General features: G+C 39.6%; 2 protein-coding genes across 3 annotated transcripts; both read right to left on the bottom strand.

Moving 5' to 3' along the window:
• Window positions 1-388: 388 nt before the first annotated feature.
• Window positions 389-4702, bottom strand: LOC125239947 (zinc finger protein 809-like). Its single transcript, XM_048147731.1, has 4 exons — window positions 4428-4702; window positions 3269-3535; window positions 2087-2176; window positions 389-476 (listed from the first exon to the last, which is right to left on the bottom strand). Exons 1-4 carry the CDS (start codon window positions 4541-4543, stop codon window positions 395-397), a joined length of 555 nt encoding a protein of 184 aa, XP_048003688.1. The 5' UTR covers window positions 4544-4702; the 3' UTR covers window positions 389-394.
• Window positions 4703-8610: 3908 nt separating this feature from the next.
• Window positions 8611-16123, bottom strand: LOC125239851 (zinc finger protein OZF-like). Of its 2 annotated transcripts, XM_048147575.1 has the most exons (6): window positions 15906-16123; window positions 14596-14737; window positions 14137-14199; window positions 11885-11947; window positions 11400-11462; window positions 8611-10107 (listed from the first exon to the last, which is right to left on the bottom strand). In XM_048147575.1, the coding sequence occupies exons 1-6, from the start codon at window positions 16032-16034 to the stop codon at window positions 9059-9061; spliced, it is 1509 nt and encodes a 502-aa protein (XP_048003532.1). In that variant the 5' UTR covers window positions 16035-16123; the 3' UTR covers window positions 8611-9058. The 2 variants fall into 2 exon arrangements, with proteins under 2 accessions (XP_048003532.1, XP_048003533.1); XM_048147576.1 differs by lacking the exon at window positions 14137-14199.
• Window positions 16124-16533: the final 410 nt, after the last annotated feature.

Consider the following 16533-nt stretch of genomic DNA (forward strand, 5'->3'; position numbering starts at 1 on the left):
CATGTCTCAAGGCCAAAGAAAATGTAATTTTAATTTTAGATATTTTAGTTAGGTAATTTACTAATATAGTTTTTAAGTGTCATGACCCCCATGACCCCCCCCCCCCTGGATCCGCGCATGCTTAAAACCACACATTATGCATAAAGTATGACTAAAAACTACAAAAGTACAAGGGATAGGTAGATAAGGAGGCCCGGAGGCCAGCGCTGATCTTCCGACGAGACCATTTGCGAGACACGACCGCAGCCGCGCGGTACGGCGTACGGCCCTACCGTAAGTTGAACGCGTCCTTACTGAAGGCGCCATCCGATATAGGATCGGATAATGGGAAACGCACTAAAGCGTGCGAAACGAGATGTGTAAATAAAACGGGTAGTACGAATCATGGTACGAATCAAGTCTTTAATTTCATAATACATTGCATCGAGTGCTGCGCCAGGCCTTTTCTTTTTGGCGAACAGTTGCAGAGATGGCACCTGTAATAAAAGAAAAACAGTAAGTAATTAATAATATCGTTTTCCCTTCACTGGCTCGGAAACTCGTGTTTTATCCTAGTGGATAAAGTAATTTGACCTTGAATATAGTCAAATTTTCTGCCTTAAAATTAATAAAAGTGGGTGAATCTTGTGGTGAAGATGATTTACCACCTGTGGAACTACTGGAAGCAGTGATAAACGCGTTTTTTTTGCGTTGTACTTTCCTCGCTTTAGTGAAGGGAGCATCACATGAAAAACTCGCAAGTTCAGGATTCTATTCTCGAACCAATCGCTTCGCTCCTGGTTCAACTATAGAATCCTTTCACTTGCTCGTTTTTCAATTTCACTCTCGGCGTTAAAATACAACTTTTCACCCTTGTATAACAAATAACTATTTCAGTACAGATCATAGAAGAATAAGTGAGGGGAGAGTTGTAACTCTATACATCAGTAAATGCGAGTTATTTGTATAGGCACAGTTAAGTGACATCTAGCGACAATCACGCGTCAAATAGCGTGAATTATCAGTACTGCTACTTGTCAATAGGTCGCTTTCGTAAAACTAGTGCCTACGCCAAATCTTGGGATTAGTTGTCAAAGCGGACCTCAGGCTCCCATGAGCCGTGGCAAAACGGATAACGCAAGGAGGATGATGTTAGACTATGGGACACCGGTACCTATGTACAGTCGAGGTCATAAATATGTGTAGTTGTGTACCTACAGTTTTTCACCTTATTGCAACGAGTTAAGGTGAAGAAATGTACACATTTATGAACTCGAATGTATATATCCATAACACAAGAATGATTGTGTAACCCAAAGACCTTTACAGGGGACAGCGCAATCACAATTTTTGGCATGCGAAATTGAACCATATCACTGAGATAGAAAGGCGGCATTATTTGGGCTGGTGACTCTCTCGCACCGCACGTGTGGCCAGTGTTAAAGAGGTAACCTCATTGGGTTATATTCAGACTAGGGTTTCGATATATTAAAAAAAATTGGCAAGTAATTACAGTGTAATAATTTTGATGCAAATAAATCAAAGATTAAAAAAAAACCTTCATTTGGTTTTATTTTTCCATTTTTTCCTTTAATATAAAAACCTTCATTTCCTCCATCCTTTAGTAGATTTGGTAGTAACTTTGAATATTGACTGGTATCCCCAATTTATGACAGTGACACAGAACATCCCATTTAACTTAACTGTGGAATGTTATTCCATCTTTTTTATATGTGGAAGTGTTAGAAGACTTGCCACACCACTTTATGCTGCAAGAGACCATTGTTTGCAACCAAATTTAATTATTTAAGATTTTTTCCCGGGCGGACACGAACACTGTTAGCGGGTCGTATACTTGGGCGCTACTGATCGGTGTCGCGCGCGTTCAAACTTTTATACACCTGATTTTTCGTATGCTTGGCGACTGCGAGTCGCCCTGTAAGGGCCGTCTTGTTGGGTTGGTCTGTGGATAGTCATGACGTCACTGAATAATGTTGACATTGTCAGTAACTGCGAGAGGGATACCAGCCCAAACAATGCCCCCTCATGTGGACACGCTTTTTGGCCTTACTCAATCTAGCTCAATATCTCTAAATCTTGGTCTTACCTAGTTTTAAAGTGTTGTATCAACTCCTTAAGGGTCTTCACGCGGTGATCACACTCCGTACATTTGTAAGGATTTTCTTTCATGTGGATGCTGTAATGGAAAGAGATTTTATAAGTATTATCAACTTACCAAAACACGAAATAAAACTATGGAAACGGATTAAATCGCGTATAATGAGTTTCCATAGTTTTATTTCATCGCGACTTTCGCGATTTCAACTATCGCGGTAACTGAAGACAATATTACCAAAACACGTTTATTCACTTTATCTATCTATATAGCCTCCTCTTCTAAACACGGTCTGGTATAAAAAAATATATTGAGAAACCTTACACAGATCAACTTAGCCCCAAACTAAGTAAAGCTTGTACTATGGGTGCTAACATACTTATATAGATAAATACATACTTATATACATAGAAAACATCAATGATTTAGGAACAAATATCTGTGCTCATCACACAAATAAATGCTCTTACCGGGATTCGAACCCGGGACCGAGGAGTAGGAGGTAGGGTCACTACCGACTGTGCCAGACGGGTCGTAAAATATATTTGATCGCCAGTATCCGAGGTGTGGCCACAGACAGACAAAAAACACACGTCTTACAGAGGACCGCAGCCAAATAGCACCCTACTCATAGTGTTGTGTTCCTGTCGGTGAGTAAGGCTGCCAGAGCTCAACGAGGGTGCGGTGTGCTGATGACAGGAGGACTTACGGAACCTATTCCGTCTGTTGTCCTTTGAGTCGTTGGCAACCCAAACCCTCCTTAGACCTTGTACACTCCTTTTTGCTGTGTACTTATGCAAAAGGGAATGTACAAGTTTCTAATGGGGTGGCAACGCGCATGTGACACTGTTTGAGTTGCAGGCGTCCATAGGTTACGGTGACCGCTTTACATCAGGCGGGCCGTATGCTTGTTTGCCACCGACATAGTATTTAAAAAAAATACTTTTACACAGTGATTACACATTTTACTAAATGTGTAACCACTGCCATCTCTCAACACAGGCTTAAAACTTTTGAACCTCAGTTTTGACAATTTGGCCCATATTGTTAGCTTGATATGTGTTAAAATGTCAAATATCAATATTAGCGCCATCTAGCCGAGCGTTCCCCAAAGGTGTAACGCCATCTAGGCCACAGTACCTTTTTCTCGAGGGTTAAAAACAATTATGTTACCTCATATGTATTTTCAAGCTCGCCTTCCTCTTGGTATAATAACTACACTTCGGACACTTTTCATACTTCTCCTTAACAGTACAGCTTGGACAAGGTACGCAGCGTCTCTGCACCGGTGTCTCCGTCTTCTTGTGTGTGAGCGAGTGGGCCTGCATGGCATCCTTCTTGAACGTAGCGTAGCCACATATGCTGCAGTGGTAGAGGGCTTTCAGCTCCCGTATTTTAATATTAGTTGGTATTTTTGATGGCGGCTGAGGTGTAGTCAAACTGTAAGGTAATAAATAAATATAATAGGACATTCTTCCACAGATTGAATGAGTCCCAGTCAGCTCAAGAAGACTTGAGTTGTGGATACTCAGACAATGATAATACATAGAAAACATCCATGACTCAGGAATAAATATCTGTGTTCATCACACAAATAAAATGATAATGCCTTAAGGGGTTAACTCTGCCATTTGTAATAATTATTGTTAATTTGTGCAATAAAGTTTAAATAAATAAGTAAATTACCTCACCGGAATTCGAACTCAGGACCGCGATTTATCAGGCAGGGCACTACATGATAGGCCAGACCAGTAGCCAAATGGTAGTAGGTTGTCAAAAGGCAATAGACATTTGAACTTTTTGACAAGCAGAAACTTCTGCAGTTGATGTCACTAGGCTTAATTTAAAGGTGGAAAGTTATGCCTGGATGAGACTTGAACTCACGGCCTCTGGCGCTCCAGTGCTCTGCTAACTGAGCTGCCAAAACATCAATCAGGCCAGCAAAATTTTCTGCCACATTGGTCATTGACTTGGCATGTATATAGCATAGGTTTATAAGAAAAAATAGAAGTAGAAACACGCCAAGATGTCAATGTTTCCCTCTTTCCTCTCTCTTTCATATCCCTATTTTCAGTTTTTAAACATTTTAAATGAAAACGGTAATGTCAAGAAGTTATTTTCGGTTTTCATTTAAATGCTAAAAACTGAAAATAGTGATCTAAATATGAGGAAAGAGGGGAAACATTGACACCTCTGCGTGTTTCTACTTCCATTTTTTCTTATAAACCTATGCTATATACATACCAAGTTTCATGCTTTGCTTTCTGCCAGACAGGACTGGCTCCGGTTGATAAGTCGTCCTAAAAAGGCTAGGATCGAATAAAAGACTTACTTATAGTTGTGGTCTAATAAAGGATCGAACAGGCACGTCTCTGTTGTTTCCACTTCCACCTCAATCTGACCAGGAGATACTTCTTCAAGAAACATAATTGGGCTTCCAAATTCCATAACGAAAATAGCGATGTAACAGTCAAAAATTGCACAATGATTATTAGTTGATAAGATTACTTCGATAATATGTATTTTTTTCTGTATATATACTTGTTTTTTGAGAAAATCAAGGGAAATAACGACATTAACGACGCTAAAAAGTCAATACTATAAAAACATTTATTAATTTTGACTTTTGAGCCCATAGATTTAGAATTATTAAACTAGATTGTTTGGTTAGGTCAAAAAGTGTGTCCACATGAGAGGTAATTGTTTGGGCTGGTGTCCCTCTCGCACTTGCTGACAATGTCAACATTATTCAGTGACGTCATCACTGTCATAAATTGGGGATACCAGTCAATTTTCAAAGTTACTACTAAATCTACTAACACCCAATTGAAAGTATTTTTTAATTATACAAATCTTTGATTTACTGGCATCAAAATAATTACATTATAATTATTTTCAAATTTTTTGAAATATATCGAAACCCTAGTTTGAATATAACATTAAAATAAAATAAGAAGTTATAAAGTCAGGTAATATACAGATAAAAATACTACTAATATGGGAACCTCATTAACACTGGCAACACGTGCGAGAGGGACACCAGCCCAAACAATGTCCTCTCATGTGGACCGTTTTCGCTAGTCTGATACGATCGACTTTCTGTTTCAGTAATAAGGTTTAATTTCGTATGGCAAAAAATGTGATTGAGCTGTCCCCTGTAAAGGTCTTTGTTTGAGCCACGGTTGACGTCATGTTGACATTGACACGGGTGCCGTTCAGATACTTTCCGAGATAGCCGACATAGTATATTCTAAAGAAAATAGGATTCTGAATGCAATAGCAGGGAGATAAGGGTTTGACAATCTCTTAGCCGTATCGGTAGTGACCCCGCCTACGGAGCAAGAGGTCCCGGGTTCAAATCCTGATGAGATCTTTTTTATTTTTTTCCACTAATATTTTTCTTCAATTTTTTTATTTTTTTTATGTCCAAAAATATTTTGTTTTGTTACTACTTTTCGAAATTTCATTCGCAAGATTTACAACATTACCTAAGAATCCTAACATGGGGCAAACAATGTTAAAGGGCTTAAATTAACATTTGTCTGAATAAAACAATAAATAAACAAATAAAAATACACAAAAAGAAAATTAATGTATAAAAAAAAACAAAAAGCAAAAAGATCGCTGTCAGAATCGAACCCGAGAACATCTGCGTACGAAGCCAGCGCACTACCACGGGACTACGTCTTGACTTGCTCAGTCTGACGAAATCAGCCTAGAGAAAAGAACGTCTAATGTCATGTCACATGGCTGATCATTGAGTGAGACATGCGCTCCAAGCGGAGAGATGAGTAACTGCAATTACAAGGCCTCAGCCGGTCATTTTTGCGATTGTTGTACTTCGACAGATGTTCCTCCTTTATACTTCTATACTCCCTGACACGACCACTCCGCACCAAGGTCATGTACAGCCTGACCAAACAAAAATGACTAGAAATAACGCTCCGCGCACACGGATGCAACAGTTGCACGGCGACATTTTTTGTCTCTGTCGTGCGTCCAAGGAGTGACGACAGAGACAAAAAATGTCGCCGTGCAACTGTTACATCCGTGTGCGCGGGCCCTAATAGGCGCGTCACCGCCACCGTCTATTTTTTTTTTTTCAATTTATTTTTAAAGGACCTTTATAAAAATTACATATCGGCCCTGTCAGTCTGCTTTGCATGGTCTCAAACCTCAAATTACATTGTTAAGAATAGCGTCCGCCAACCCATACACCATATTCGCTGTGTCTGAAGTTGGTTTACTCAAAATGTGTATAAAGGCGCAAACGTCATATGGGTTTAGGTTGGCGGAGGCTAAGAGCGCCTCCCTGACCGCCACCGTCTATTACATGTGGCAATTTTTCTGAGTCCTTTCAGTATCTTCTTAGTAGTTTGTGGTCCTTTGTATCTTATCTTATACTATTAAACGAGCAATTCTTGTATATTTATTTATTTATTTATTTATTTATTTATATATTTATTTATATATACCGACGATCTTGGAAACCGCTCTAACGATTTCGCTGAAATTTGTTTTGTGGGGGTTTTCGGGGGTGAAAAATCGATCTAGCATAGCCTTAGATCCCGGAAAACGCGAATTTTCGAGTTTTCATGAGTTTTTCTTTCGCATTTGTAAACGTAAAATATGGTCCTTAATTTCGCCGCGCGCGCATCGATTCCGCTTAGCTCAGTCGCACGAGGTCGGTCTAATGTACGCAGATAGATCGTAGGTGTCGGTTTCGAATCCCGGTCAGAAATTAAGTTTTTGTTTTTTGTCTTTTTTTTTGTTTTTGTATTTATAAGAGTTTTTTTTTTATCTAAAGACGTGATATATTAAAATAGAACCGAGCGAAGCTCGGTCGCCCAGATATTGAGAACAATTAAGTGTTGCTATTATAAAAATATAACAAAACTACCGTGAGACACTGACAAAAATAGTTTTATTTCTACTATTTTATGCCAAGCTGTAATCTGTTTACTGTTATGTAAGTGAGAGCGAGAACATTTTCTCAAGGTCACGGTGCGGAGCGGTCGTGTGTTAGCTATTATAAATCGGAACCAATTATCGGTCGCGACTGAAAAGTGTGCACAATCTTCGGGACGTGGCTTACGGCTGTCAGAAACATCCAGCGCGCCAGATTTCTGTCGGGTCAGCTGTGAGCTGCATCCGTCAGACGCGTCCGATGATTTATTTCCAGTTTAAGGCTCCCCACAGACAGTCTTAAAAATTCATAATCTTAAAAAAAAATTGTATGCAAATTGACAGTTCAAACTGACACTGACAGATTGACTGACAGTTTGAACTGTCAATTTGCATACAATTTTTTTTTAAGATTATGAATTTTTAAGACTGTCTGTGGGGAGCTTAAAGCTGACGCGTGCTGTGGTGTGTACCATTAAACCAAGTTTAAATATTAAATAAAACAGTGTTCTGATTTAAAGTGTTTAATTACAAATATTAACCTACGATCCAGCTCATATCCACTTTTACATCAAAATAACCGTTAAATGAATTCTTTGTTACATTCTTTACATCTACATGGTTTCACCTTTCATGCCACTATGGATTCTTTCATTGCTTAACTGAAGATGTTTTTTTTTATGAATCAAAAACATTATTTGAGGAGTGTCTTTTTAAAGGACTTAATTCTATAAGTCAACAGGGGTTATTTTTATTTATGTTATATATATCATCAAAGACATATATAACTCCGTATAGACAGATAAAGTCTAAGAAAAAAACGTACCTCAGTACCATACAGAAAAAGGTACGGTGGCCTAGATGGCATTACATCTTTGGGGTACGCTCAGCTAGATGGCGCTAATATTAATATTTGACATTTTAACACATATTAAGCTATGGGCCAACTTGTCAAACCTGAGGTTTAAAAGTTTTAAGCTTGTGTCGAGAGATGGCAGTCTATGAATATTGACTGGTATCCCCAAATTATGACAGTGATGACGTCATTCAAATGATTTTGACAGTGGCAATAAGTGCGAGAGGGACACCAGCCCCAACTTTACCCTCTCAAGTGGACACACTTTTTGGCCTAGCAACTCAATCTAGCTTAATATATGTAAATCTATGCTTGGGACTCCGGTGCCGACACAAGATGTAATAGTCGCTATACGTCACCTCTATGTAAGAATGAACCCGGTGCGATAGAGGGGGATAGCGAGCTTAAGGCTCCGAGACTTACGCAGATCGCAATCTGGACAAGGAGTTATAAATTGAAAGTTAGATCGAAGGTAATCTGGTGCAGCTGTGGTCGTATTATGCTTCCAATTTTATCATTTATCCACGTGGATAAAGTATCCGTCACGCTTTGGCCAGTATGTCAGTGTGAGATTGACAGATGTCTTATCCACGTGGATAAGTGATAAAATATGAAGCATGAAGCTAGGAACACACTACGCGGACGTCCGTCGTGAATCGACCGCGGAAGGGAATCTGGACAATGGAAATACACATAACCGTGCAAACTATCGGTCGACGGACGTGGACGTGGCCTTGAGCGCGTGGACGTCCGATCGAAATCTGGCTCACTGGATGTTTTGTTCCGTGCACACTGTTCGGTCGCGGTCGCGGTCGTTTTACGACGGACGTCCGCGTAGTATGTTCCTAGCTTGATACGCCGGCTGGATCAAACAGGATATTATAGAGTATGCAAGGTATTCTAGACGACCCACGCTCGCGGATCGGGAGCCAGTTTAGTTTTCGGCGGAAGCTGGAAACATGGTCGTACTTTCTGAGCCCGTAGATAAATCGGATGCAGTCATTAAGCAAACGATTTATTTAGTAATAAATTACATGTATAGTTACTGGAATTTTTCGCGGGAAACTAAATTACATTTGCAAGAGATTTCTTTAGTTACATTCTTTACATTTATTAGGTTTTATTCCACTATGGATTTTTTCATGACGAATTAAAAATATTTTTTTCGTAAATTCTTTATTGCATTATTTACATTTGTATGGTTAAATTCCTCTATGGATTTTTTTGTGGGCAACTAAATTACTGTTTTGATTGAATTCTTTATGGCATTCTTCACATTTGTATGGTTTTATTCCACTATGGATTCTTTCATGGATATTTAAATGTGTTTTTTGTCTAAACTCTTTCTTGCATTCTTTACATTCGTATGGTTTGATTCCACTATGGATTCTTTCGTGGCGAACTAAAGATACTTTAACAGTGAATTCTTTGTTACATTCTTTACATTTGAATGGTTTGATTCCACTGTGAGTTTTTACGTGGTAACCTAAACGTTTTTCCAAAGTGAATTCTTTATAACATACTTTACATTTGTATGGTTTTATTCCACTGTGGATTTTTTCGTGGTCAGTTAAACTTCTTTTCATAATGAATTCTTTATTACATTCTCTACACTTATATGGTTTAATACCATTATGGTTTTTTTTGTGGGTAACTAAATTAAATTTTTGAGCGAATTCTTTATTACATTCATTACATTTGTATGGTTTTATTCCACTATGGCTTCTTTCATGACGAACTAAAAACCATTTACAGGTGAATTCTTTGTCACATACTTTACATTTGTATGGCATCATGCCAGTATGGATTCTGTCATGAGCAACTAAACTTTTTTTAAAAGTGAATTCTTTGTTACATTTTTTACATTTGTATCCTTTTATTCTACTGTTAATTTTTTCGTGGTTAACTTCGCATGTGTTGTGCCTTCCCTCCGGGTGAGTATGTGTTCTGATATGGCGGATTAGAGTAAGTTTTGACGTGCATAGGTGAGCGCACATGTCGCAACAGTAAACTTCGGTATTCGTTACTGGTGTGATATTTTCCTGTTTGTGTGTGTTCAAACTAGAGTCGTGTGTGGGGCGGGTATCGTGTGTGTAGGCTTGTTCGTCGCTCTCGCGGTGTGACGTCACGTGGCACGGCTGGCTCGCGAGCGGTGAGTCGCTGAGGCGCTCCACCTTCACGGAACACCCCAGCGAGAGCTGCTGAACAGCTCGCGAGGGCAGAGGCGCTCTGTCAACTTCATACTCCCCAACTGAAGACAAGGAAACACATATTTATTTCCAAACAAATGACCATATGAAATGAAGTCCAATCAGATGATCGGATAATTCAGTACTTCTTTCCCATCACGGAACAATCACGTTCCGGACCATTGGGAGGCGTGCGAAGACTAAATAGCCCACGATATAGCAAAAGAAGAATACGACGAATTCAAGAAATTGACAATAAACTAATGTGACGGTCCATCAATATTAACATATGTTGCACCATCTTTCAGGTCAATTAAACGGACTATAAAAGTCTCAGCCTGCAAGTAGCTACTTGCAATTCTCAACAATTATGTTACATATTTTATCTGGCAGAAACTTTTTACGTATATATTTGATTCGTACTGGACCGATTTAGTTTTTATTTTATTTTATTGAATGTATTTTTTTTATACTACGTCGGTGGCAAACAAGTATACGGTCCGTCTGATGGAAAGCGGTCACCGTAACCTATGGACGCCTGCAACTCAAAGAGTGTCACATGCGCGTTGCCACCCCATTAGAAACATGTACACTCCCCTTTGCTGTGTTAAGTATAAGTACACAGCAAAGGGGATATGCATACAGATTGGTCCCATTTTTCTCAGAACCCAGACCTTAACGGTATACGTATATTTATTTGTGTTGCCATCAAATAAAGCATTAAAAGCAGTTTTAAAAACTACCTACATATTTCTACATAATCCAACATTCGCAAGTAGCTTTCACCAGAACGCCAGAGGCAACGGTTTTTTTTTCTTAAAAATTATTGTAATACAATCGTCTGTTGTCAAGTTGTCATAATGTTAATGAGCATAATAGTCTTCTAGTCGAACAATACATATGCAAAAAATATGTGTGCATAATATTTACGCGGCATAAAGTTGCAATTTGCTATTTGATAGCGAGTTGGATGTGTTGGTGCAAGATACCTAACACTTCTCCTCGCTTGGTCATCGTACCTAACGGTGACTCTGGGGCAGTTTTTCTTTTTTGATAGAGAGTAATAATTCTGCTAATGTAATATTATGCTATAAGATTATTATGGTACGTACAATTATGCTAAATCAAAGTCGACCAAAATAATGTTCTGTAAAACAATATTCTGCCAAATGTATCTGCGTGGTAGTAATAATGTCAACTAAGTTTTTTGCAAAATTACCATTCGACCGAAAGTGTTTCTGCGAAACATGTTATGTGAAGTGTGTTTCGGATTAAAATTATTCTGCCAGTTGAGGCTAACCCCCTTCAACAGCGAGAAAAATGAAACTTAATATAATTCCAAGTGTGTACTCACGTGACAGATATTCGTCTCGTGGCTCCTCTTTAAAAGGCGGTGCCGGGCTCTCTTCGTCTGGATCTGAACACGGAATAACGCATAATTAATGTGGACAATGTCCATGAACGTTACTATATTGATGCAAAACCTACAAATGAAAAAAAAAAAACAAGTGCGTGTCGGACCACCGGTTCCGTAGCTCTATAGCTATAGCTAGATGTACATATATATATATATATATATATATATATATATATATATATATATATATATATATATATATATATATATATATATATATATATATATGTATAAGTAGGAAGTAACTCAGGAGTTATACTTCATAACTACAACGGTTCCATTTTGGCTATGGATTTATACATGGTACGAAGTATCGCCCGGGCGGCGATGGATCATGGAAACCTGTTCGTGGCTAGGGGTCTATAAGTAGACTAGATATTGTATATAGAGGAAACAAGATATAAAATTACAAATGTACTTACGTGTCAGATATTCGTCTGGCGGCTCCTCTTTCCAAGACGGGCCCGGGTTCTCCTCGTCAGAAGCTGAACACGGAATAAAACATACTTAAAGTGAACATGAGGTAGTGATCGGCACTATGGGGGCAAAAATTTACCAAAAAAACACTTGTATCGTAATTATACTATTTCATGGTAACCTACTGGTAACTTTATTAAAATCTAGTTGTAGTAGTAAAGTCAAACTTCTGGCCCGAGAGTTTAAACCTAAAAGCTGGTCGATAGAAGATGAGCATGGGACACCCTTGATGGATAAACATCTTGTACTAGCACGATGGCGTCGATACTGTCAGCAGCTTTACTCTGTGAACAGCGACTTCATTGAAGAACGGATGGACCTTGGTAAAAGGGAACCAGATATCCTACTACACGAAGTGGAAGTCGCCGTTTTACGCCTGAAGGACAAAGCTTGTGGTGGGGACGGGATATCGGCGCAAATGCTCAAATGGCTAGGCCCAGAAGGGATACAAGTTCTGCACCTCATATGTTTAAAAGTGTGGAGAACTGGTCAATGGCCCGAGGACTGGATGGAATCCGTTGTTGTTCCACTACACAAAAAAGGCTCCACCAGAAAATGCGAGAACTATCGTACCATTTCTCTCACATCACATGCGAGTAAGGTTATACTGCATATCCTCAATAGACGACTGGAAAGGTTCATCGGCGGGCAGATTGCAATTGAGCAGGCAGGTTTTGTAAGAGGTAGAGGCACAAGAGAGCAGATCTTGAACTTGAGGCAGCTGATTGAAAAAGCCAGGGAGTTCAATGTGCCGATGGCTCTATGCTTTATAGACTACGCCAAAGCATTTGATTGCATCAGCTGGGTAAAGATGTTCGAAGTGATGAGAGATATGGGTATACCGGACCACCTAATCTTCCTTGTACAGAACCTGTATCTTGATGGTAGTTCCAGGGTGCGAATTGACAACACCGAATCAGACCGCTTTCAGACCAAACGTGGAGTCAGACAGGGGTGCATTCTCTCGCCACAGCTGTTTAATCTTATAGGCGAACACATCATGAGGAGGGTCTTGGAGGACTGGAATGGAGGCATACGTGTAGGCGGGCTGCTCATCAACAATCTACGCTTTGCAGATGACACTACCATTATAGGCACAAACGAATCGGAACTTGCTGAGCTTCTGCAAAGGGTACAAGTAGTGAGCGCGGAATACGGTCTCCATATTAATAGATCCAAGACCAAACTAATGTTTGTGCAGAGGACAGGCTCTGTAGTCCGAACTGGAGAACTGTCGGATATAGATACCGTACAGGAGTTCATCTACCTCGGTTCACTAATAACTGCGGATGGCGATTGTGAACGTGAGGTGATAAGAAGAGCACAGATCGCAAAATCTGCGGTTAAGCGGTTAGAGAAGATCTGGAGGAACAGAGGAATCAGTAAAGCAACGAAAACCAATCTAATGCGTACCCTGGTCTTCTCTATATTCCTGTATGGTTCAGAAACCTGGACTCTGAAGGCGAGTACTCGGAGCAGAATCGATGCATTTGAGATGTGGTGTTGGCGTAAGATGTTGGCTATCCCATGGACGGCGCGCCGCACCAATGTGTCGATCCTGGCGGAACTTAAAATTCACGTCCGCTTGTCTGTCATATGCCTCCAGCGAATCCTGTACTACTTTGGACACGTGGTCAGACGGGAGCCGGAAAACCTAGAGAAACGCATTATGGTTGGCATGGTGGATGGAGGACGGGGAAGTGGCCATCCACCGACCCGCTGGGTGGACAGCGTTAAGAAGGCCTGCCAGGGATTAACACAGGCGCCTATTATGAGGACTGCAGAAGACCGTGCGGAGTGGAGAGCTGTGGTGCGAAAAATAACGACCTCATGTGGTCGCGACCCTCAGCCATGAGGAACCGAGGAAGAAGAAGTTGTAGTAGTAGTCAAACTGCTGATCGAAATACTGCTTGGTAGAAAGGAGTAGTAATTGAAAAGTGGCAACATCAAAATGTCGTCTGTTTCAAATCAATATGTAAGGCTGGTTTTAGTGTCAGCGATAAGCGCGACTGACCGCGAGTTTGAGCGATAAGCTCGACCAATTTGTATGAAATTCTGAATTCAATTTCAACTGAATTGATTCATCGGTTAAAGCATGAAGTGGTAACACACAGAGAGACTCACTTTTAATATTTAGTTGTATAAAGGATTTAAATCATTCTACCATATTCTGAAATTCTGAATATCAGATACTCACGCAAAGGTTCGGGAACCTCGCTGCACGTGTAATCTTCAAGAGTACCATCTAAGGCTTTCTCCTCTAAAACATAACATGTGATATAGTTTAGTATGAAGGTACTCAATGTACAAGTATATCTAGGATATTAATAAATAGTGGGGGACATTTAAACAGATTGATTTAGCCCCAAACTAAGCAGAGCTCGAACAAAAACTACTCAGAACAAATATCTGTGTTCATCACACTAATAAATGCCCTTATAAATATATATATAAAAATAAAATAAAAAGCCTTTTATTTCCTGTTATTATGTACAATGAAATCTTTGCTATTTGTTAGTTTTTTCCTCTAGTTCTAATTTACTTTTAAATGCCCTTACCGGGGTACAAACCCAGGACCATCTCCTTAGCAGACAGGGTAACTATCCACAAGGATAGACCTGTTGTCAAAAACAATGTATCAAAGCTTTAAGTTTACCTTTGGCTCTCAGTGCTGCCTGGAGCCTCTGACGCAGCTCGGCCTGGCAGCGCTGCACCTGCATCTTGAAGGAGCTCGCCTCCCGCAGGAGTCGCAAACACTCCCCGCAGATACCACTCTGCTCCTCATTGCTTGATGCCAGCTGCAAGATGTAGTATAGGGTATAGTATTGTTAGTGTCCACATACACTAGTTTTCGTCCAAATCGGCCGAACATTCGGACAAGCTCTTACCGAACCGAACGTTCGGCCGAATATTCGGTTATGCCATATTTTTAAAGCAGATGGTAATTAAAACTATTAAACGATAATGGTTACATATATTACTACAACTATGTTCTTATGATTTAGTGGATTACTAAAACTTAGTTAAAACAACTCTTCTTAACTCTTAAACTACAGTGGTTTTTTAGCTTTTATACAAAATAATTGTACCTATTTATATTTTGACGCTAACTAGAATTATGAACTCGTGTCTACTACCAAGTCTAACTTACAGCTGTCAAACATGGAAGTTCACAAAAAAAGTCAAAGATAAAATAAGAACTTGTCAAAGGGGAATGGAACGAAGTATGGTCGGCATCAAAAAAATCCAAAAATAAGGCATACCAAGATAAGAAACTTTACAAAGGCCAAAGACGCACTCAGACACGCCAAACAACTAAAGTGGAAGTGGGCGGGACACGTTTCACGAATACCGGACCAGCGCTGGACTAAAAATGTGACGTCATGGAAAGGGCCACTAGGAAAACGGGGCAGAGGTAAACCTGTTACTAGATGGGAAGACGAAATCAAAAGTATAGCAGGTCAAAATTGGATGCAAATAGCCCAAGATAGAGACGAGTGGAAAAATCTGGAGGAGGCCTTCACCTGCGAAGACGGGGTTCTTGCGAGATATTAAAAAGATATAAAAAAAAAAAAACTATATAAATTGTTAAACATTTTCAAAGCAAGAAATAAAAGGCTATTTTATTTTATTTTATTTTATTTTATTATATTTTGACGCATATGTAATTATCTCTTTTTAGTAGTTCCTTAGAAAGCTACTAAAATAGGAGCTTATTATCCAATGGAATATGTAAGATCTTCATTAGTTATTTATTTTATATAGCCTTTTCTTCTGAACACGGTCTGGTATTTATGATTGTTTGTTTAAATGTCGCGAAATTCAGTGTGCCTGTTGGCAAAGGTCTCCTCCAGCTCTTTCCAGTATTTCCTCTGCAAATATATAGCTACTACCAAGCGAGACATACTTGCCACGTTTTAGGCCTCACTACGCCAACTGTGTTAATATCCTGCATGATTCACTTACTTTGATCACGAAGCATTCTTCGATCATGAGTGAGTATATCTCCGTTATGCCGTGACGAGTGTACGGCGTCCTCAAATCTTTCGCCGGAGGCCGCTGCAGGCAGCAGTGGCACTGGTTTATCGATTCCATCACAGTACATCAAAACGCACTGCGCCGATTTAATTCACACGTTTAAAATACGTAATTTTCATTTAATTATGCGTGGAATAGGATCCATAGAATTAAAATAGAATAAATTTTAATTCACAAAAACATGTCATAACTGTCATAAATTGGGGATACCATACCAATCAAAACTCAAAGTTACAGTGCTAACACATGACCGTACCGGACCAAGTTCATCTTTTCCAAGGCCTGTTAACTCTCTTAGCACACGGGCGACAAAGTCGCTCGGCGACTTTTTGTCTCTGTCGCCGCTCCTCGCGACAATTTGCAAGGTGCGCCCACGGGAACGACAGCGACACAACTTTTTCTTTTTTCATGAAATTGAGAGCCTATCCAAAAAAAATTTTTGGATACTTCAGAATGAGTATTTAAAAGTTTTGATGAACTGGTTAGAATTTTACAACCCGACATCGTTTTTCTCAATATTGTCGGAATATTCTTTTAAATTCTTGTCATATAAAGT

The sequence above is a fragment of the Leguminivora glycinivorella genome, chromosome 26 (assembly GCF_023078275.1).
Source record: "Leguminivora glycinivorella isolate SPB_JAAS2020 chromosome 26, LegGlyc_1.1, whole genome shotgun sequence".
NCBI lineage: Eukaryota > Metazoa > Arthropoda > Insecta > Lepidoptera > Tortricidae > Leguminivora > Leguminivora glycinivorella.

Excerpts from the sequence above, each read along its gene's own strand:
- LOC125239947 (XM_048147731.1), bottom strand. The coding sequence starts at position 4,543 with ATGGAATTTGGAAGCCCAATTATGTTTCTTGAAGAAGTATCTCCTGGT. Across the intron at positions 3,536-4,427 it reads TTATTAGACCACAACTATAA|TTTGACTACACCTCAGCCGC; the intron begins GTAAGTCTTTTA and ends ATTACCTTACAG. Across the intron at positions 477-2,086 it reads ATACAACACTTTAAAACTAG|GTGCCATCTCTGCAACTGTT; the intron begins GTAAGACCAAGA and ends CTTTTATTACAG.
- LOC125239851 (XM_048147575.1), bottom strand. The coding sequence starts at position 16,034 with ATGGAATCGATAAACCAGTGCCACTGCTGCCTGCAGCGGCCTCCGGCG. Across the intron at positions 14,738-15,905 it reads AAGAATGCTTCGTGATCAAA|CTGGCATCAAGCAATGAGGA; the intron begins GTAAGTGAATCA and ends TACATCTTGCAG. Across the intron at positions 11,463-11,884 it reads GCCAGACGAATATCTGACAC|ATCCAGACGAAGAGAGCCCG; the intron begins GTAAGTACATTT and ends TTCCGTGTTCAG.